We start from the raw sequence: 21,159 nt of genomic DNA, 5'->3' as shown, positions 1-21,159 counted from the left end.
CTTGCTTGAAGGACTGATTACTGCTTTTATGGGAGCCAGTGGGAGTTTGGCCACAGTCCTTTACGCATGTTAATTTGAGGGACTTCCAAATGTTAGCTAATGATCTCAGAGTTCTTTTTATGAAAAATGTGTGGGTTTGTTTTGGGGTTTGGGTTTTAATTCCTAGCAGGAGGCAATTAAGAGGGTCTGGGGAAAGTTCTGCACCGGCCTCTCAGCAACGCATAAAGTCCTAGCATGAAAAATTCAGAAGCATATATTGCTACCATACTCAGATATATTATACATAATATAAATGAAGGTATGCATATTATTCACATAGTCCAGGCCACAGGCTTTGCATTGCTATGAACTGGGTGTATCTATTGGCCTCACAATAATTTGAAAAAACAATTACGTTCTTTCTTTTTTAGGAGCAATACTAAAGAAAAAGTAGAAGCCTCCACCCCAAAACAGGAAAACATGTCAACATGGAAAACAGAGGCACGTGTGGGCGGGGGAGTTTCATTCCTGACTGTTTTATGAAACCTTATGTAGCTGTAAAAGAGAAACAGAGAGATAAAAAAAAAAAAAAAAACAAACCACCACCACCAAACCAAACCCCGTGGAAGCTGAAGCAGAAAGCCAAGGACACAAGTCCAAGCAAGAACTGGGGCTGTGGCTCAGAGGCTCAGGAGAGCATACAGAGAAGGATCTTTGGGCTAAATGCTGACTTAAAAAGGGCTTGGAACTGAGCGCAGAAACAACCAACCGCTCTCCGTGCTCCCCCTTCTCACCAACAACAAAAAAAGAAAAAAAAGTTTGTTTCTGGCTGCGTTCAGGCCAGACACAAGATTTTATACATTCCTCGTGATTAACAGGGCTATGACACAGCAGTAAACGACTACGGTACACTTCTCCCGGCAATGTCCCCAGCCCGTAAGACCTTACAAATGCTCAGCACAGCCTCCTGTCTCCAGCATCACCCGCTTCCCCGCCACCCTGCAAGGGGACCCCGCGGCCAGGCGGATCCGGTCCTGCCGCTTCCCCGCCACCCTGCAAGGGGACCCCGCGGCCAGGCGGATCCGGTCCTGCCCCCGGCCGCGGCGCGCACGCCAGGACCGCGACACCACCAGCTCCTCCCGGAGCCTGTCCCCACCCAGGGGACAGCAGCAGCGGCGCGGGCAGATCGCAGCACACCGAGCCGCTTTCGTGCCTCCACCGCCGCCGCGCAGGCTCGGGGCAGGGACCGCGCCTCCCGCCGGCCCCGGGCTCACCGCTAGCCCCGCCGCCCTTAGGAGGTGAGAGGGAGCCCGGGGGAAGGGTGGAGGCGGGCGGAGGCTCCCGGCTGCTGCCCGAGGGAGGGGGTTTCGCTCCTGGGTGCTGACAGGCACGCGGGACAGGCCTGCCGGCGCCCCCTCACCCCGTCCGCGGCAGCGCCCGTCGTCTCACGCTGTGCCCGGCGACCTCCGGGCGGAGGGGCCCTGCTCCCTACTCCTGGCTGAGGGTTGGTGGCCTCGGCTCTCACCGTCCGAGGAGTATCCTTCCCTTCCCTTCTGGGGTTGGGGGGGGGGTGTGTTGCCGTTTGGTGCCTGGGGTGAGGGGTGTGCAGGGTATGGTGTCCCCCTGTGTGGGCAAACCTGAGGGGAGGCAGTGGGGGCAGTCGGGCTGGGTTTACTCCTGGCCAAATACAGGCTCACAAGACTCTTATTTTTCCTCTTTCTTTTTTTTTCTTCTTTCCCCCTGTGTCCTGTCAGGACCAAACCCCAGCTGAGGTGGTGATCAGCAGCACCCGGAGAGAAGAGGGACGTGCAGAGGTGAGGCCTGCCTGGGGCAGGGGCACAGCAGGAGGGGTGGTAGGCCCAGGGGCACCTGGTACAGCCAGAGACACCGCACTGTCCCCCGAGGAGAAGCCAGTGCCTAAGGCGCCGGCACTGTCACCCGGAGAAGGGGAGCAGAGGGGAGGTGGTGAGGGCACTGACCAGCTCTAAGGCACACACTGCAGCACAGGGAACATTTAGCCTTTCAGTACACGCCGTTGCACTGTTGCACAATGCTAACGTTGTACAGCTCTGTACAGTTGTACACGAAGTTGCTTTCGCTCAAAGGTATGAAATGAAACAAAACACATGAAAGGAAGGAAGCAGTGTCAGCGCTCTGCAGCCAGGAGATGGCTGGGGAAAGGGGACCTGCAACTTCCGCGATGCTGCACAGGAGGTCTGTGGTAGGGCCAGCCAGAGCTCTTGTTTCCTCGCTTCCAATTTAGGAGATTCAGTGCCCTCCTTTTGCTTATTTCCTTTTCCACAATCAAAGAGCATAAAGCAACAAAATGCCTTCTACCAAGCAAAAGAAAAACAAAGAAATGCAACAACCATCCAAAACCCAAGCCAAAGTGTATCTGGCTTGGGATGAATACTGGACCACGTTAGCTGGGAGTTAGGAATTTTCAGAAAGCCAGGCTCCAGTCAAAAATGGACCCTGTCATTCGGAGTCTGAATATGAAAAAAGCTTGCAAAACATTTTTTCAGGCTTCTAACAAAAGAGTTCGTCCTTCTTTTGCTCTGGTATCTAGGCTACATTGTGCAGGCTCATGCATATCACTGGTTTTATTCACATGAGTAATTCTATTTGAATTTGGAGCGACAATGTGTATGTGTAAAGTTACTCATATGCTTTCTGTCTCCTTTATATATTGAAATTATGTGGGTTTGTATTTTTTCCATTTGCTGGTGCAGCCCAGTAACTGTTGGCATCAAGGTTATTGTGAACCACCACGGTTATTATTGCTGTTTGCCCGCCTGACTCCTTTGTTTTCCTTGCCAGACTAAAATCTAGCTATTCCTCTCTATGCAGTCTATTCCAGCTATGCAATTGTATCATGTGTTTTTATGCAACCATTTTTTTCACCTGACTGTGTAAATTCATCTTCCCTATAAAAGATCCTTTTTGTTCTCAGTTTTTCCTCCAGTCATTACTGACAGTCTTTCCAGTTGCACCACCTGATTCTTTCTCACGCAAGTCTCTCATGACTTCTCCCATACTGGGTAATCTAAATTCATATTGATTCTAACATGATATCTGGATGTTTTAATATTTGCCAGCTGGAAAACTTTATTATTCTCATTGCCAAATGCCCTCTCTTTCCTCCTTCATATTTCTTCGAGCTACAGCTTCTTCTATTCTCATAACCTTGTATATCTTCTCTACCCCATTGCTCCATGTTTGTCTAAGGGCAAAATGTCTTGGAGACAAGAAAAACACATTGTCTATCTTCCATGAAGTGTGGCATTAAGTTGTAAGTGTGGCTGAGTGTTTTATTAGATGTTCCTTTTCCTCAGTCAGGGATTATAAAGAACAAACAAGTAAAATTCAGTGCATACTTTTTTTTTTTAATGGAAGATAATAGCTTTTCACTGATACACTCTCAGCTGTTAAGTGTACACTATAGTACTCTAATTTGTGCCTGAAGAGAATAGGCAGACTGGGCAGTCACTGACTCCTTTGTCAACCAGAGCCTTTCTTCCTAACCTAGAAAATTTTGTGAATTAGTGCTAGTAGAGTCTCCCTTAGGAAAGAAAGTATTTTGAAGTTGCTTCAGCAGCAGGTCACAAGCTGTCAAGAAGATGCATTCAATCACACCTCAGTACAGATTTATTACATTGAACCTCCAGGACATCTACCTACTGTATCTTGAAAGAATCCAACTAGTACATTTTTGTGAAATCCCAAAACGATGCCTTCTAGGAACACTGAAAACTGCTATTTCTGGGGGGGAAGGGGTGATGACCCATGTATTGGAATGACCTGTTTCCAGTGGTGACAGTACAAATTACTTCCAAGAAAAGGGTAAAAGGTGAAATACATCTTAGACTGCCCTGTGAACATGGTGGGAGTTTCTCATTTCTTTTATCTTTAAGTGTGAGGACCAGGAACTGTATTTTCTCCCTCTGCCACATCTAGAACTTGAGAAATTACCTGTTTGTCTCAGCTAATGTCCAAAGGGCCATCTTGCTGCAGAGACACTTTACAGTCAGGGCATCTATCCCAGTTACATTGTAAGGCCACAACAGAGACTGAGCTCTTGACATGCCTATGGATGAAGTCACCAACAAGACCCTAAATAAGATTTGAAAAGCAGATTAGATTTCTGAAGGACCAAAAAAAAAAAAAAAAAAACCAACCAAAACCCATACACACACTGATTATCAGCATAAACTTTTGATCAGGCATGGCTGGTGCACTGGATTTGTATGTCCATAACATGCTGTATTTGTGCCACCATATTTGGGAAATAGATGAAATATTTACTGTATTACCCCAAACCAAGTTGTATTTGTTTACTTAAAAAGCAGAAATATACCTAGCACAGAGAAAATACAACTGGATATATTTCTACTTCTTTATTTAATAAATTCTTACATTTATTACTCCTTCAGAACTCACTTTGTAATAGAGATGGAGTAGTGCTACACTATAATGAACATAAAGGATTTCTTTTTTTGGGTGAAAGCTTCTAGAAACAAAATCCAAAAGAGAATATACTAATAATTTAAATTTGTAAAATTTAATTTTGCAATTATATGCAACCATATAAATTTATATTATGAAATTTTGAAATTAGAGCTTTAATATTTATGTGATCTGAATTAAAGAAATGCAATACCTTACCTGCAGAGCTCAAGAGACAGGCAGACAGCTGTTCACAAGGAGATGCTCTCATCTGTTTTGCAGTAAAGGTGCCAGTGTCCTCTGTGGTATAGGACTGCATACTCCAGAAGTAGTAGTTACATATATAGGTTTACAGTATATAGAAACTGTAATTATACATGACCGTTTTAGAAGAGTTATCTCCTTTCAAATACCTGTTCACTACAGAAAGCATTCAGAACCACTGAAATATAACAATGATAATGTTTACGAATACTACCCTAAACTTGTTAAAATTCAAAGAGTTATTTTCTTCTTTCTGTCCTTCAACTTCCCCCTGTAAGAACAGTTTTCCATCTCCTTCCCTTTGTCTTGACTCCTTCAGTTGTAAGCTCAGTCATGTACTAACTTCATCTTTTACAACATGTAGCAAAACGAGGTCCTTATTTCAATTCAGAATTCTAATAATTCAGAAATATTACACATACTCTATATTCCCAAAGCCATTCTGGACTTTCAGGTTAAAATTCTGAAGCTGAGCATCTCTAAAAATTAATTTCTGTACTTTGAAAACAAGCAGACAAACAAACCCACTCTATAAATGGTTCATAATAATTTGATTTAGGAAATAATAAAATAGCAAACCTGAGGATACTAAAAATCTATCACACATGGTAAAGCATTGCAAGTAAATGTGATATACTGAAAAAAGCCCTGCCCTCTATTCTAAACAAAGTGGTTTTGTTTTGAAAGGTAGTAATCTGTAACTGCAAGTCTTTGGTTAATGTCTTCTCCATATTCATGCAGGCAGTCCTACTGGAACACACATTACAATGAAACCACCACTAAAGCAAAGGTTTGTAAGATAAGTAGAACTGTGAAGATCTGTTATTATTTTTGAAAAGCAGTAAAACATCAAGTAACTTAAAAAGAAAATACGGTATTCTACACAGAAAGGTTCAAGGGTTGAGCTCAGAAGGCTAGGTCATTAACAAAACAAACAAACAAAAAGATTTCCTGCTTCCCCCCCCCAATATGAGTGGTTTCATATCTCATTATATTTCAAAAGGCTCCATCCTCTTAAATCTGAAACTTTTCTGAGTATATGGAAAACAGATGGAAATGAATCAGGGGACCGAGGTAGAAAAAAAGCTTTAATGACAATCTATTTAAGTAACACTTCAAATAAATAAATCATTTGTCTGAGAAACCACATCTAATAGAAATGTAAATAATTATATAATGAACATATAAACTACATTTCCTGAAGTAATTCCTGTCTTTCTACATTTCCTGAATTATTTGTATTATGAAACAGTAGCGTGGCGCCATTAATTGATAAGCATTCTGTGCTATAGTTACCACACTAATTGCAGCTCTTTAGGTCCTTGTCTCACAGATCCTCCAGCCGTTTAACAATTGGGGTTGATTGCACAGGAGCTATTTTTAGAATGAAATGGCAGCAGAGTTTGGAGAGCAGCAGCCATTTTTTTTGTGTGCTACAGCTGTTTTAGAAAAAAAACCACAGTTGGATAAAAATGTACTGAGTTGTCTTTTTGGGTATTTTTTTTGGAAATTCTGCTGAAGTTAGAGCTTCCTATTGGATAATTGATCTTGCTTTTACCAAGTTGAAGATGAGGTCAGTGTTGCATGACACAGATGATATTGCTTGGTGCCATTGTTCTCAGAAGAGTAGCAGTTTTTCTTCAGAAACGGCACTGTTAAGGTGGATGGTAGATGAACTTCGGTGAGTCTGGTTTTATAGAAAGGCAATCCGGGAGTCAAGTTTGTAATGTAAAATATGAGTGATGAAAGGCAAGATTCAAGATTAACTTTGAACGTGTCTTTTCCCCGACTCTGAAATGAAGCAGTTTGTTAACTGATCTGTTTAAGTGATTGTAGGTCGGCCTCCAAGAATGCTTTATGCCCAGAGAGTAAACACCTGTGATTCACAAGGGTCAGCTGATGCTCAGAAGGTGTGACTGGGAGGAGACACTCATTCAGTTAATGCCAGATTGGCCTTTTGTTATCCCATCCTGCTTGCCTGCCTTACACAGAGTTCAGCTGGGGTAGATAAACAAGGGGACAGGATTTTGTTGCTAATCTACTATATGAAATCAGGGCTGTCTTCTTCTGTTTGTATAATAGGAGGCAAGGTTTGTAGGAAGAATAACAAACAAATATACAGGAAGAGGAATAACCAGTTCTATAGCTGGGGAAAAAAAACCCTCAAGGGGACAAGCCTATTTTACCTTTGTAAAGTATTAGTAGCAGAGACCTATCACCTCTTTCACATTAAATTATGTCAATAGGAGTAATACCTTGGCACTGTCACACAACAGCAAATTTGAAGTGTTTTACAAAGGAGGTGTCTTTGTCCCCGCTTAGCTGTGGAAGTAAATAGATGAATTGGCCACAGTTACACAGAAGCTTTGGCAGAGTTAGGGAGAGAATCTATGTTTCGTGACTTTAGCTGCTTTTCCCTTTTCAATAGCATGCCATAAAGTATTATGGACTTACACACTATAACACATCACTACTTCATAGCTACTAATTCCCCTGGAAAAGAGAAATGCACACCTTTGCAAATGCTGCCAATCTTGTATTCTTTCAGACAAAACATAAAACTTCAGTTTTCTACAGTAATAGCTTACAATACTGGTTTGCATAAAAAAATTAACACAATTTGAATAGCTATTCTTGCCAGAATATGCTGCAAGAGATTCTCTAACGTGTTTTTGTCACTGAATATATTCCAGTCTTACAAATGGTAAATTTTAGAGATACATTAGATATATGCATTTCATATCAATATGAAATATATGAATATGAAATACAACTGTATCTTCTGGAGCTTGTTTTACTGTCTTTTTTTTTTTTTTTCCCCCTCAAATTACATGCAACTCACCCTGGACTTGTCTGTAAGCACCTGACAAGAGAGATGTAGTAAGGGCTCATCTTATAAGCACTTCCTGGACTCACTTCCTTTTGGAATAAATAGTGATACATACAAATTTCAGATATAGTGGAAATACAGGCTTATGCCTTTTGCAAATAGAATATTTGGTATTTGAAGCATCTCACTATAGCATGTTGTCTTATTATAGTTATTTTGATTTCAGGAATCAAAGTAACAGTTAAGCTGTTCATATTTTATAAAGACTCTGTCCTAACTTCCTACATTTAACAGAGGGAGGGGTCAGTAATATCAGAGGGGTACTGAGCTACAGTTCACTTGGTATTTTTAGGACCGTAGCAGCAGCGATACCCCAGAAAATGCAAGGACCTGGGATAACATGCATGCTACAAAAAGCATGTGGCACTGTCCCAAGGTCAGCTAGGCTTTCTCTAACCAGCTCAGCACAAACTTGATGGAGCCAATCTGATTTTAAAGAGAGAGTTGAGTAAGCACCAGTCTTCATTTTCTACCAGCATAGGAGGCTGCTGCTATTCTGGCCTTGAGCTAGCTTCTGAAGCAGCACACAGGGAGTGCTCAAAGCCATCTACACCTGAGCTAGCTCTGCAGACTTCAGCTCCAGAGTATCAGCATTTCCAGATCACTTCAGATAGCCTACCTGCTTAAATGGTAATTTATGGTGTGACGGCCATCTTTTCTCCCAGATTTTACATTGGCATTTTGCTGACAGGTACTTCTGACAGCAGGGGCCATGAGGGAATGGCCACTATAACAGTGCAGCAGGCTGTGAACTGGAGTGACTGAGTTTTGGCTACACCCCTTGCCTTTACACCTGGTGGAGCAGCAAACCAGAGCAGTCACGTTGCAGCTGATCTGCCAGAGCCTTGAGGGAGGAGATGACGTGAAGGGACAATGAGGAACCTTGTTCATGGGTGGAGGGAAGGATAGCTCATGAATTTGCTGGGACAAATCCAGGCTTTCAAAAACAAGGGAATCACTGAACACAGGAGAAAATGTTTGAAGAAGGGGATATGCTTTTGTGCTGCTTGATATATAAACCCTTCCAAACAAGGGATGTTGGCATAGAGGCAGAGTACTGAAAACTGTGAAACAAAAATGTTGCTTCTAGTGCAGTAGTGAAACAGAAGACATGCAGTATTCTGAGAGAAAAATAAAAAGGAAGGCTTATTATAGAAATACATAGAAAAATAAATAAAGGGTTATGAAGCTGGCCACTATCACTCAGCATGTTCACGGACATATAAAGTAGTTTTACAGAAATCTATAGTTGGGTTTTTTTTTTTAATTTAACTGCTTGTTCATCACTGAATCCAAGAGAACATTGCTCTTTCCTTTTTATAACACTGCAACTTTTGACGGAGATCTAGATACTTTGTGGTCTCTGTACATACCCCCTAATCCTGTATTCAGATACGCACAGGGCGAACAGTGCTTATGTTGACCTTCATTGGCATATATATGGCTAAATATAGTTTTACACAATCAACTTCAAGGCACAGTTCATATGTCTTAAGTTATGCTATGGCAATGCATATAGTAAAAATACCTGCATGTAGATCTGAAGAAGAGAGCTTTGGTTAACTTACCTGGTTATTGTTGTATTTCTAAGTAACTGTTCTGGCCTAAAGAAAGTTTAAATTACCATTTGTGAAAAACAATTTACATTTCAAATTTTACCTGGAAGCGGTTCCTGATCTGACAGCAGCTTTGCTGCTTTTATGCAGTGTACTTGTGAATTAACCTGGGAACCCAAAACTTTCCACAGATTCACAGAATGGTAGGGGTTGGAAGGGACCTCTGGAGATCATCTAGTCCAGCCTCCCTGCTAAAGCAGGATCATGTCCAGGCGGGTTTGAATTATCTCCAGAGAAGGCGACACCACAACCTCTCTGGGCAGCCTGCTCCAGTGCTCTGTCACCCTCAAAGTAAAGAAATTTTTCCTCATGTTCAGCTGGAACTTCCTGTGTTCCAGTTATGCCTGTTGCCCCTTGTCCTGTCGCTGGGCACCACTGAAAAGAGTTTAGTCTAAGGCATCTTTTCAAGGAAGATAGCCTGTGAGTACTGTGCAGTGGCTACTTTGAAAAATCCACTTGGCACACACAGACCCTGATGCACCAGGCTGGAAGTTGGTGAATGGCCCCAGTGCCTGCCTACTGCTGCTGGTGACATGAAATGGCCAGGCTTTGTAAGGGCGTTGTTACTGTCATCCCATTTCTGAAGAGATGGAGGGAAAATGTCCAGCCTCGTCACTGCTCAGGGAAGCCGTGGGCAGCAGCTGTAATGAAAGTTCTCTGTGGATGTAAATGGTTTTATTGCTGTACATCCAGGGTAAATTGGGTATGTCTGCTGTTTGGTTGTTTGTGGGTTTGGTTTTTTTTTTTTAAATTGGAAATAATTGGGCCAAGCATGCATAGGTTTATCACATTTATCTTGGAAATAGCCTCAAATCAAAAGAAGGGATTTGCTGCACGATCATTATGTTGAGCTGAGAGTTATATGACTTTATCCACTGGGATGCTAAATACATGCATACTTTAACTAGAGAAGTTAAGCATGGAAAACACAGTAACTGTGGAAGACCAGGCATTACTTTGCAGTACTTAAGAGTTAACAGCGTGTCCATACTGACAGATTGTTACCTATCAATTTCCATCCTAGGTCCTCGATACGGCTGGAATCTGGCTTTCGCTGAAATAGGCTTGGAATTGGGACTCTGTACCTCATTTCGTGACGTCACCTTGGATGTGTTACCAATACAAATCTCAAAATTTGGCTGAATGCTGATTTACTTAATTTTTTATTGCTTCATAAAATAATCTACTTCAGAGCCCTAACCATGCTACATTTTAGAAAGGATTAATAGAAGCATGTTGTTCCTGGTACTTCTGTCTTCACAGAACACAGTGACATCTTGTGGCACATGAAAGGATTGTGTCATTTTTTTCAGATGCATTCAAATTTCAGCTGGTTTACAGGTGAAAGTCTAAAATTCTGGACAACTGCTCATGCATTAATTTAATCTGTAATATTCACTCTTTACAAAGTTTGTTTTGTAAGTACAGGTTTGTTTTAAGTACTTTTTTTGTAGTGAAAAAAGACCAAGCCTTAATTTCTACCATGTTACAGTTTGTTGCTTCAGCTCACTGATGTTCTTTAGAAAACTTTCAGCTCCAGGAATGTTCCTGTCCCAGTCTCGCTGATGTAAGACTCTGAGAATCAGCATTGCAAATGCTTTACTTAAGTTAGCGTATTATCACAGATGGCCAAAATTGTCAGGTTGCTTTTGATGGGAATGAAAAGAAAACACAGTAACTTTTTATCGTAAGGCACAGATTTTTCTTTTTTTTCTATCTTCTTTTTTTTTTTTTCTTTTTACAGACCAAGAAGGGTTTAAGCCCTGTCCCTGATGTTTTGGGACCCTCCCCTAACATGGCTATCCTTTGCAGCTGATACTTGGATACAGTCCTAGTTGTCAGCATGCAAGGAAAGACTGCACACTGTGATTGGAAATCTGCACCCCAAAAGAAACCCTCTCCCTGCGATCGGTATAAACACGCTTGTATTATTTGCAGAGGATTTGTTTATCTTTATGGAGGGCGGAACACCAGCAGTCTCAGGGATTTTTGGCGATACAATATAGGTAAGTTTGCCCCTTCACTTTTATGTCAGGGTTAAAGAGATTCTACATCCAACCATCATGGAATTGTGGATACGCAGTAGTTAACAGATTATCCCCGTTTAAAGTCTCTCCATCAAAATGATGGATAAATTGCATTTTGTTCACTAGGCAAATGGTGTGTTTGTTTCTGTTGCAGGTGTCCCAGAAAGTTTAGATTTCAGCAATTCAGTTCCCTCTTTTTTTTTCTTTTTTTTTTTTTTTTTTTTGTAAACCAGAAATACCAAGTGATTTAAAATATCATAGCTCTAGCAAGGGATACAAAAGACATAGTTTTCTTGACTCTTACATGCACAAACTATTCCCATGTTAAAAAGTGCCCAAAGGGAACACATGAATACGTTACCTTGTAAAATTGTATTAATAATGCACTATCAAATATGATACTTTGTTTGTTTTGACTTAATGTATGGTGTTCCCTCTGTAATTGTTGTTACTGGAATAAAACATAAAATTGTGCTGGGACTCATGCTCATGGAATAGTCGGGTTTTGATGTCGGTAACAGTATACCATTAAAATAAAAGCAGTAACAAGATTGATTTCTATTACATTTAAATTTGCTAAATAGAAGAAATGCACATATTTCATTTTGGGGGAAGTGCCTCCGTTTTCTGAACTAACAGAAAAGATGACAAAATGCTTCATTTTCCCCCATTGACCCTGCCAGTGCAGCCAATTCAAAGCTGATCTTTTCATCTTTTCCCTAATGTTTGTGTGTTGAGCGCACCGCTGTCTTGACTTTAACTTTGGTTTATAGTGAAAAAGGAATGGGAAATGCTGGATTGCCCAAGAGATGGTCCAGAAGAACTGGAAGAACATTCAATGGTGGCTTATAAGGTAGTAGACCAAGATTCATACTGTCCATATCCCAACACTTTATTTCCTATTGTACAATGAAATAAAATGCCATAGATTATTATATACTGAAATACTACACTCAGAAAATACTTTTATGTCAGTGCAATTCTGGATGTAGCTGCACCAATATTTTGGAATCTTTCTGAATAAAGTGACAGTAGGTTAGCTTTGCAGCAGTATGCAGCTCCCTCATTTCCTCAGTCAGGGCTCAGGACGTAATAGTAATACAAAATAAAAAGACCTTGGCAGCACATTCTTTGACTTAGTTGTATAGTTGTAACAGTTGCTCTGAATTCATTTGCATGATAAGCTACAGCGTAAAAACATTCACTTGAGAACTTGCGTACAAGAGGGACGGGAAAGAATTACAGCTTTATCTGTGAGGGGAGAACAGAATTTAGGATATCAGGAGCTGCAATGCAATGAAATCTTTCTACAAACATGCATAATGTGTTATTACCTGAGCAATGCCTCTGAGAGCTCCAGATCGCATCCCTCAAGCTGTCCCAGATCGATGAGGAAGTGAGTAATTCTGGAATGCCGTCCCTGTTACAATAGCACAACGTTCATCAGGGTTTCCTACTGGGAGAGGGTAAAGACATGATTAAAAGTTGGTGGCTTTTTGTGATTGGCTCTTCAATTGTTAATAGATCATCATATGCGTTATTGTTAATTATATTTTGGTGATGGCAGCTTTTTAATTTCAGAATTGTTTAAACAATTATTTTTATGCTATATACCTATTTGTAAGTTACAAATATTTTTGCATTTCACAGGGCACTCTGTGTATTTTTGGTGGGATGGTGGATTCTGCTTTCACACAAGCAAAAACTCCTCTCTGGATATATGACATTGGTATGATACACAATAGCCAGTCTCTCCCGTGGTACATTCCAAGTCCATAGGTACTAGTAAATAGTAAGAATCAAACTCTTTTCTGCTGCTTATAACATAGCCTTCCCTAGGCTTTACAAGAAGTAACGTGTGTAAAACTGTGTATATTCTCCCCCTAAAATTAAGCTGTTAAGCTATCAAAGAGTCAGCTCTTACTTTAATTATAAAGTATTGTATGGGAAAACTTTATATATTTTAAGGTCTCCAGATTTCCATTCCTCTCCCCCCCCCCAAGTTTCCTATTTGATCATAAAACCTAATAATTATTGCGTATAATATTTAAAGTTTTTTCCTTATGTTAAAGAAATTTTTAAAGCCAAGCTCTTTGTTTTATTATGGAAGAAGCTAGATCAGTACAGTATATCTCATTTTGTATTTTTACTGAAGAAATACATAAGCTGGCAACAGCAATGATGAAACAGGAAAAAACAAGTATAATTAAATAAGAATGTGGGAAATGAACATCAGCATTTCACAACACGGGGTTTTTTTTTTTTTCCTAAGAACAAACATTTAGGATCTGTTAAGTGTGTATTTAATAAAAGCAGTACAACATTTGAATTTAATAGTAATGTCATACATTATATATTCTGGCTTTGGAAATACTGCGTATAGTAATGGCTGCTTGTTTTGATGTCAGATGGAGGACAGAAAGAGATTGATTGATATCTTTTTGAGCTAGTAAATCTTGTGGCAAGACCAAGATTTAAGTTTCCTGGCCTCTTTTGCTACTTCAGTATGTAACCTTAAGTCAGTGGGGTTTTTTTTAATCCTTTTGTTGTTTTCCATCATTTGTCTGAAATACCTGCTGAAAGAACAGAGATCCTCAGATAGAATATATTTCATAGGAGAAAGCATCTTATTACTCACAGTACTTATCAGTGAAAATTGGGAATGAGTTATTCAAAATTTGTTGCATGTGTAGTTTTTTGATGGTCATTATTTAAAATCTTTCCTGGCAGGTATAGCTTTTACTTAATGTAAGCTTGCACTGCTTTCTCATTCTTCCTCTGGTGCTGGGTATCTGGTATTTCCACTCCTTCATGGTGATCACAGATCGGTGATTTTTGACTGTTATTGGAGGACTACTTTTAAGGGATCTGTGATAAGGAACAAGAAAAATAAGGCTATTGTCATAAGGTTTACATAATAAATAGAAGAAGCCACACATACATTGGTAAATCTGGGGATTCTGCAAGTTCAGAAAATGCTGAAAGTCACAGATTACTTCTGCATTGTGAAATTTAGCCTTAGGAAACAGGAAACACAGTATGGTATCTCCGTGATTCGATAACAGATAAGGATACAGGAAAACTATTTAAACTATGTAATTTGAAAAATTAATGTTGGAGGAGTGTCCTCTTGTGGTCTGGGATATAAACTGCGCTTTATTAAAACAATCCCCTAGATTCTGCAAGATGGACAGAGTGCCGTAACGTACCAGCAGAGACTGAGGTAAGGAGCCAGGAAGTGGTGAATGTGTGAATCAAATGCCTGTTGCTTTGTTGATTAAACAGATTGCTTCGAAATATGTTCCCCCAAACAGTTCCAATCTTATCTCTTCAGAGACATGTGGCTATACTTTATTTCTTTGCACTTTCAATAACTAAAGCTTTTTTCCTTCTTTAAAACAGTGCTTAAAAATACTGCTCTTAAATTTTAAGTCCTATATAAGAAGTTAAGTCCTCTCCTCTACTACTACTGCTGTTTTTCTGAAATCCTTATCAAGAAAACTAATTTTAAATGGAATATTGCAACCATACATGAGATCTCTGCTTTTAAAAGTAGGGTTGTGAACACAGATTGGCAGTCACACTAATAAATTTAGAGATATGAAGTGCTGCAGCATTTTTCATTTCTTCAGGCTGAAGACTTGGACTCACCAAGATATTGCCACTTCTAAATGAAACCTCAGTGGAAGCATTTATGTCTTGGTCTTATATGATGTTGGTTTTGTATCATGGTGTATAAAGAATGATTGTTTGTTATTCAAACTTCATCCTCACAATGTTACTACGCTATGAAATTGCACAAAAAAATATTGTTAAGATGTGACACAGTTACTGCTGTGGTTACCTGTGTTTGGAAAAGGAGTCCAGAGAAAGTTTGAGACTGCAGGGTCATTTGTGCAGGAAAAAAATTTAAAAAAAAGGTGTTGTATGGTTGATGACTTTTTTTTTTTTTTATGTACAACAAATATGATGGAATTATGTGTCAACTCTTCCTTACGTACAGGAGTAAGTGGTTTCTTGTAATTATCCTAAACTGAACATAGAGAACGTGGCTCCCCCACAAAAAATGGGCTGTTTGAGAAGAAATAACCAAAGAAGAACATAAGAACAAAACCAAACACTTACCTTATATTTTGTTTTGGCTTTAGCTGGGCCTCCCTAGGTTTGGGTCCGTGAGTCTCAGCAGCACTGACAACTGCTGCGGACACAGTGGGAACCTCCTGGTTTCCTGCTGAGGGTCTGGGCATAGCCTGGCACTCGTGACAGGGCAAATCCACATCAAGCAAAATGAGTAAGAGTTAGTCTTAGGACTGAAGTTTCCTCAGTGTGGAAAAGCTGTGCTTTGATAGTGGAAAGGGCTACATCCTCCCATTATATTCCCAAGAGTTACCTGGTTGATTTACAACATGACCTGAAACTACGCCTAGCAGTGGTTGCGAAAGCAGCACTAGCGTGCGAGTGCAGGGAAGGGGGGGCTGTAGGCATGTGATATTGTGGTGGACTGACAAAGGGAGGTTTGCTTAGATTTGAGAATGGTTTGTATTTGCATCCATACAGGTCTTCAGTGACGGGTTCATTCTGTGCTGTCAAAGAAGTTTTAACACAACCCAGAGCAATAGTTTTCATTACTTGGGCATATTCCTAAGAGAGACTGATTGCTACTGATACGATTTGATCTGTTAACAATTTTTGTCTTACTATTAAACTGTTTTAGAGCTTGGCACCAACTAACAGAAGAGGTCACAGTGCAGTAGTGTACCATTCCAGCATGTACATCTATGGGGGATACTTTGGCATCAGAGGCATTTCACAGGAGTTTTGGACTTTCCATTTTGGTAAGTTAAAGAGCATGATAAGGTTTTGATCGAGTGTAGAACGATGACTGCTGCAGGAAAGCATGGCTTGCTTTTAAGAAAATTCTTATCAGTGGAAACGTTTTAAGTTAGTTTTCGCTTCTGTTTGGCGGCATTTCATTATGAATTCTGTCAAATTAACACCCAGCTGAAATGAATTAGACTATTATACTGGAAGAAGTTTTGCAGTGTTTGCCAGTTTTAGAGCTGAAAATCAGGGAGAATGTTTTGTTCACTATTCACTACATTCTTCAAGGATTACCAAAAACTTTCAGATGCAGCAGAGACTGTGACTTCAGCCTATTGATGCCATCTTCTGAATCTCAAATCTAGAACTGACCATGGGGAGCCCAACCTGACAGGAGATGGTTTCATTAGCATATTCATCACTAATGTGGTGGTTGGAAACCAGATTCCCAGAGACTTCCTAAATGGATGGCTTTTGTTATCTGGTGGCCATTCACTTGCTATTTTGAAATGAATGATGGGTTTATCTCATCCTTCATTCCCTCACAGGGAGAATAAGCACAGACATTAATGAAGGAATGTTTTTGTTGACTGATTTTCCCTCTTATAGCCAGGAAATTATCTTTCTGTGTCAGAGTTAATGAATTAACAAAGCTGTAGGAAAAACTGCTCTGTAAATAAAATTTCCATAGCATCTGTCACACAGCATCTGATATTTTCATTAAAAGTTTATTTCAAAACTGATTTTTTTAAATGCACTTTTTCAGTGTCAGAATCTAAGCTGTTAACTTACAATAAGCTGAGAGCAGAAACCCTTATTCTCCAACAGAACAGTTACTTTGTTCTTGAAATAAATCAATCCCTTCTCAACTACTAGGGTGTAAATGTGGTGCATCTCATATATTACCATTTTGCTTTCAGATACAAGAAAATGGTTGCGTGTTTCCACCCCACTTCACAACACTGGCCCGGGACCTCGGCATGGCCATTCAGCGGTGGTTTATCATACAGGCATGTACCTCTTTGGAGGACTGATGGGGCTGAGCGAACAGAAGGACTTATGGAAGTGGGACTTCGTAAGCAGGAGTTGGTCCAACATCAGAACAAGGTAAACTATACTGTTTGTTAGACTAAATTAACACAGAAAGAGAGAATTAGTCTTACCATTTGATACTGCGCACAGGCAGAGGGGGAGATGTTGCCCTTTCCATGATTGTAGGAATCATTCAGATCAAGACATAGTACCGCTGCCATCCCTGGGGCTCCTCTTGGCTTTGCTTGGAAGAGCTGTTGGCAAGGTGTTGATCCAGCTGTTGGCAGTGTAATTTTGATGTCCCGATGCAGCTGTTCAGCAGTCATTCTTTTCAGTCAAAAGAAAAATAGAGGCTAAAATCAGTGTTAGTTTCTTGTTGGTCTCCCCTTAACTGCTGGTTTCTCTTACATTTAGCCAAGGACCTCCTCCAGTGGTAGGCCACGCTTCAATAGTCTTCAAAGACTCTATGCTGATTTTTGGTGGAGGAATTTCAAATTCCAGTCCTAACGATGACCTCTGGAAGTATCATTTCCGTACGCAGACATGGAAGAAGCTTAGTAGTACTACAAAGGCAAACTTTTCTTCTAAAATGTATCACTGCATCTTAGGAATTGGTGTTGATTTCCAAACTACCTCAGATTTCACTAATACATTCCCCAGCCATTGGAACAGTAAGCAGAAGGACCACCACCAGCTGGTGACCATCCCGAAGCACACGCGCTTTTACAACTATTTCCGTCAACAGCCGGCGTACCGAGCGTTTGGCCACGAGGAAAGCAACACGATTGAAATGAAAACCTTTGGCTTGCCTCTGGAGCCAGGGGGCTTTTGTGCATTTCAAACCACTTCAGAGGCAGAACTAGACCCAAACAGAGCAACAAGCATTTTGTCCAAGGACGAGTCTCTCCGTCTGTTTGTCTCTTCAGAAAGAGAGACTTTTGCTGCCGCTCAGGTTGTGGGAGAGGAGGGAACCGACTGTCAGTACGCGACCGCAGTAGATGAAGTTGGCAGCGATACCAACGTGCTGCTGCTCGTCGGGGGTAAACCTTTGTCCAGCTTCTCGGAGATCTCATTCTGGCAAATGGAGTTTGATAGCTTGTGATCACTTTGATTGCAAAGTGAAAGAATAAATTTCCACCAACTTGCCAGTAGGTGGTAAACCAACTGCTTGCAACTGTCTTCAGCTTCTATCAGCAGGCTGGGGGGGAAAAAAAAAAAATCAAACCTTCTCATACTTGCTGTGAACAGATTTTTTTACAATGTGAACAAAACCTGACATATATTTAAGTTACAATTTGCATGTAGGTTGCAGTTGCTGAGAGGAGCTTGTTGGAATGCTGCTCTTTTTGTTACGTTTTCTTCTGGTCAGTTAATCACCTTTCAAATTGCAGTGGCTGATGCTGCCTTGAAAATCAGAACTACAAGTAACCCCTACTGGCTCTGTAACTGCTGTTTCAGGTGCCAAGCTTGCTCGTCTTGCACCCATAAAACTGCTTTTAAATCAAATTTGTGCATGTTATGGTCACGTTTGAGAGATTTGCTGAATCTTAATGACAACTTTTAAGATTTTATTTTCTTGAGCGTTCTTTGCACGATATATGTGCAACATGAGATAGCCTATAACAGAGAAGAAATCCAACAGGCAAATTAGCAAGTGAAATCTAGAAGATACTCAATCTAACCCTGAGGAAGTGAAACCACGAGTTCCCTCGGAAAACCACGTGCAGCATTAGACCAGAGAGAGTGTGTTACGCCTGGAAGAGGAGTTGCCCAGTGCATGTTGGGGTAATGACTGAGCCCAGGAGCAACAGGTTTTGACTTTCTATTGAGGTGGGGGTCGGGGGGGAAAAGGCAGCAGGCTTGACAGGAGCAGCACAAAACATAAGCTGTTCTGATGGGTAACTCAAATTTTAGCCACAAAGGGATTTCTGCTTTTCCAACTCTCTGTTTTGTCAACATGTGTAGTAGTTGTTACACATTTCCCCTCTATACTAGTAAATCTTGAGTTCCCGTATCATTTGTTTGTCTTTGTTGAAAAGAAAAAGGGCTTTTTTGGAAAGATAATACTGTCCAGTGTTTCAAGTATTTATTTCCATAGAAGTTACTAAGATTCTGGCCTTCTAACTGAACTTCAGCCTTCTGTAAGAAGAGATGCTGATGTCTGAAATTACTGCAAAGTGTAATTTAATCCTTCTGAATATTTGAAAAGATTAATTTTCACAGGTTTCATAGGAATAATGAATTTTAAGTGAGAGTAGTTATAGATACTTTTGTCGTCTCTTCACAAGTAGCTGTCACATGAATTCAATAGGAAAATTATAGATGAGTTCGCAAAAAGCTACTTAAGAGTTATTTGGACCTTCCGTGACCTTTGTTTGGACACAGGATTGTTTGCTGCCATATGAATAAAGCCTGCTGCATTTCCTATCAGCATGTGCTTGTTTTCTGAGCTGTCATGAATTTAAAATATGTTTTTACATTTTCAAAATGAACAACTTACCTTTCTGAATAAGGAATGTGCCCTTGCAAGCCTGTCACCTCGAGGCATTTCAGCCAGCCTCGAGAGCTGCCCAGGCTTTGAATTTCCCCTCCGAGAACGGGGAATCGCCCAATTTGAGGAGGTATGCTCGAAAAGGACTTCAGTGCAGTGATTGGGCTGAGCACGTGCAGAGCACTGCAATCTTCAGTCAGCAGCATGTATTTCTTTTGCTGGCTGGCGTGTCTCTTTTGGCATTACCCAGGGAGCGCTGCTGTAACGTACAGACTTTTATCTAGGAGTGATGGGAGGAAATATAACTGGAAAGGGCAACAATAAACCAGTGATTGTCCAAGTCATGCGAAGGCCTCCTGGCAGGTACAGGTATCCTGGGGATGCGCAAGAGCCCCAGGAAAATGCCAACCGGCCTCTGCCATTCCTTTCTTCCTCCCCCCCAAACTCTCCTTTTTGGCAGCCCCATGAAGGGTTTAGCATTTACTTGGAGCCAACGCAGGCAGGACACGAGCCAGCCCAAAGGCGATGCCTTGGCACAGGGAGGAAAAAGCAGCTTGCAGAACGTGCCCATCGCCCCCGTTTCTTCCTCCCCTTGCCTCTGCCAGCCTGCCAAGTCAGGTGGCGGCACGAGCGCCTCCGGCACAGCGCGTCTTCACCTAAGAAATCCTAAACCTCTCAAACCACTCGATGCCGCAGGGGCCCTGCTGGTCCCCAGCCCCTGTACAGGACAGGAGGTGCACAGGAGCTGAGGGGGACTGTGACTGGAGAGACCGTGGGCTCAGGGCTTGCTTACCAGAAGCTGAGCTGCAGAGTTAAGCTCAGATAATACTATGGAAGGGAAGGGAGCTCCAGCCCCGAAAGTGGGAATTTGGGGTACAGCAGACTCACCGGAGCCACCAGAGGCTGTTTCTCCCCTTGCTGGCCCATTCCCAGGTCTTTAAAAAACTGCATCCCGCACTGCTCAGTGGTGGGAGTGCCCTCCTGCCTAGCACCTCAGACCCTTCTGGACATGCCTGACCTCTATTTCAGGTTCTGGCCCCAAAACCTGCAAATCCAAGACCTACAGAGAGTCCTTGCTCATACCACTGTATTGTTTCCTGGGCATTCCTCCTTTTCAAAACTCAACCACTGCTGATCAGCTACACTTAACAGGGTTCTCTGAGCACCTCGAGTGGTTTCACTCCCGTTTTCCTGGCACTTTTTTTATCCAACACAGTCACCTTTTCACAGAGGAAGAGGAGAACCTTTGTAGATGTGGTTGTGGTATTTCTCCATAACCACAGCAGTTAATGAGAATTCATCCTGAGCCCAAGAGAGGGACTAAAAGCTGCTGCCATCTGAAAGCTCTGTGGTGGCCTGCATGAAATAATGAATGGAATTACTCCAACTAATGGCAACTATTTAGAAACAAAACACATCATTTTTGGCTGGGCACAGGCTGAAGGGGCTGCTACGGAAGCTAGCTGGTTTAAAAAGTCTCTGAAAAAAAAAATGGAAGCTTCCATGTGTTAGTTATGCCCACAGTCTAATTCAGTCCGGAGAATAAAAGCAAAAGGATGCAACGTGCTTTGGTATTCACATCTGAGAGGCAAG

General features: G+C 41.3%; 2 protein-coding genes and 1 long non-coding RNA gene across 8 annotated transcripts in view; 1 reads left to right on the top strand and 2 right to left on the bottom strand.

Moving 5' to 3' along the window:
- The window catches only part of RALB (RAS like proto-oncogene B), a 65,112-nt gene extending 63,539 nt beyond the window's left edge, over positions 1–1,573 (bottom strand). The window contains exon 1 of the mRNA XM_075757024.1: positions 1,400–1,573. The gene's annotated coding sequence lies outside the window, so the exon portion shown is untranslated. The remainder of the gene's footprint in view (positions 1–1,399) is intronic.
- On the top strand, positions 604–19,505 carry LOC142602380 (host cell factor 2-like). Of its 6 annotated transcripts, XM_075757018.1 has the most exons (11): positions 605–1,001; positions 1,056–1,277; positions 1,734–1,793; positions 2,085–2,193; positions 10,940–11,201; positions 11,996–12,075; positions 12,873–12,951; positions 14,399–14,445; positions 15,937–16,057; positions 16,964–17,150; positions 17,490–19,505. In XM_075757018.1, exons 5-11 carry the CDS (start codon positions 11,039–11,041, stop codon positions 18,175–18,177), a joined length of 1,365 nt encoding a protein of 454 aa, XP_075613133.1. In that variant the 5' UTR covers positions 605–1,001; positions 1,056–1,277; positions 1,734–1,793; positions 2,085–2,193; positions 10,940–11,038; the 3' UTR covers positions 18,178–19,505. The 6 variants fall into 6 exon arrangements, with proteins under 6 accessions (XP_075613136.1, XP_075613137.1, XP_075613133.1 ...); XM_075757019.1 differs by lacking the exon at positions 1,734–1,793; XM_075757020.1 differs by lacking the exon at positions 2,085–2,193.
- LOC142602381 (uncharacterized) lies at positions 3,870–13,944 on the bottom strand. Its single transcript, XR_012836160.1, has 3 exons — positions 13,861–13,944; positions 12,557–12,642; positions 3,870–4,092 (listed from the first exon to the last, which is right to left on the bottom strand). It is a non-coding gene; the product is annotated as an uncharacterized LOC142602381 (long non-coding RNA).
- Positions 19,506–21,159: the final 1,654 nt, after the last annotated feature.

This window comes from Balearica regulorum, chromosome 6 (genome assembly GCF_011004875.1).
Source record: "Balearica regulorum gibbericeps isolate bBalReg1 chromosome 6, bBalReg1.pri, whole genome shotgun sequence".
In the NCBI taxonomy this organism is placed as follows: domain Eukaryota; kingdom Metazoa; phylum Chordata; class Aves; order Gruiformes; family Gruidae; genus Balearica; species Balearica regulorum.
The sequence above is the reverse complement of the archived record's forward strand: the minus strand, read 5'-3'. Positions and strand labels throughout refer to the sequence as shown.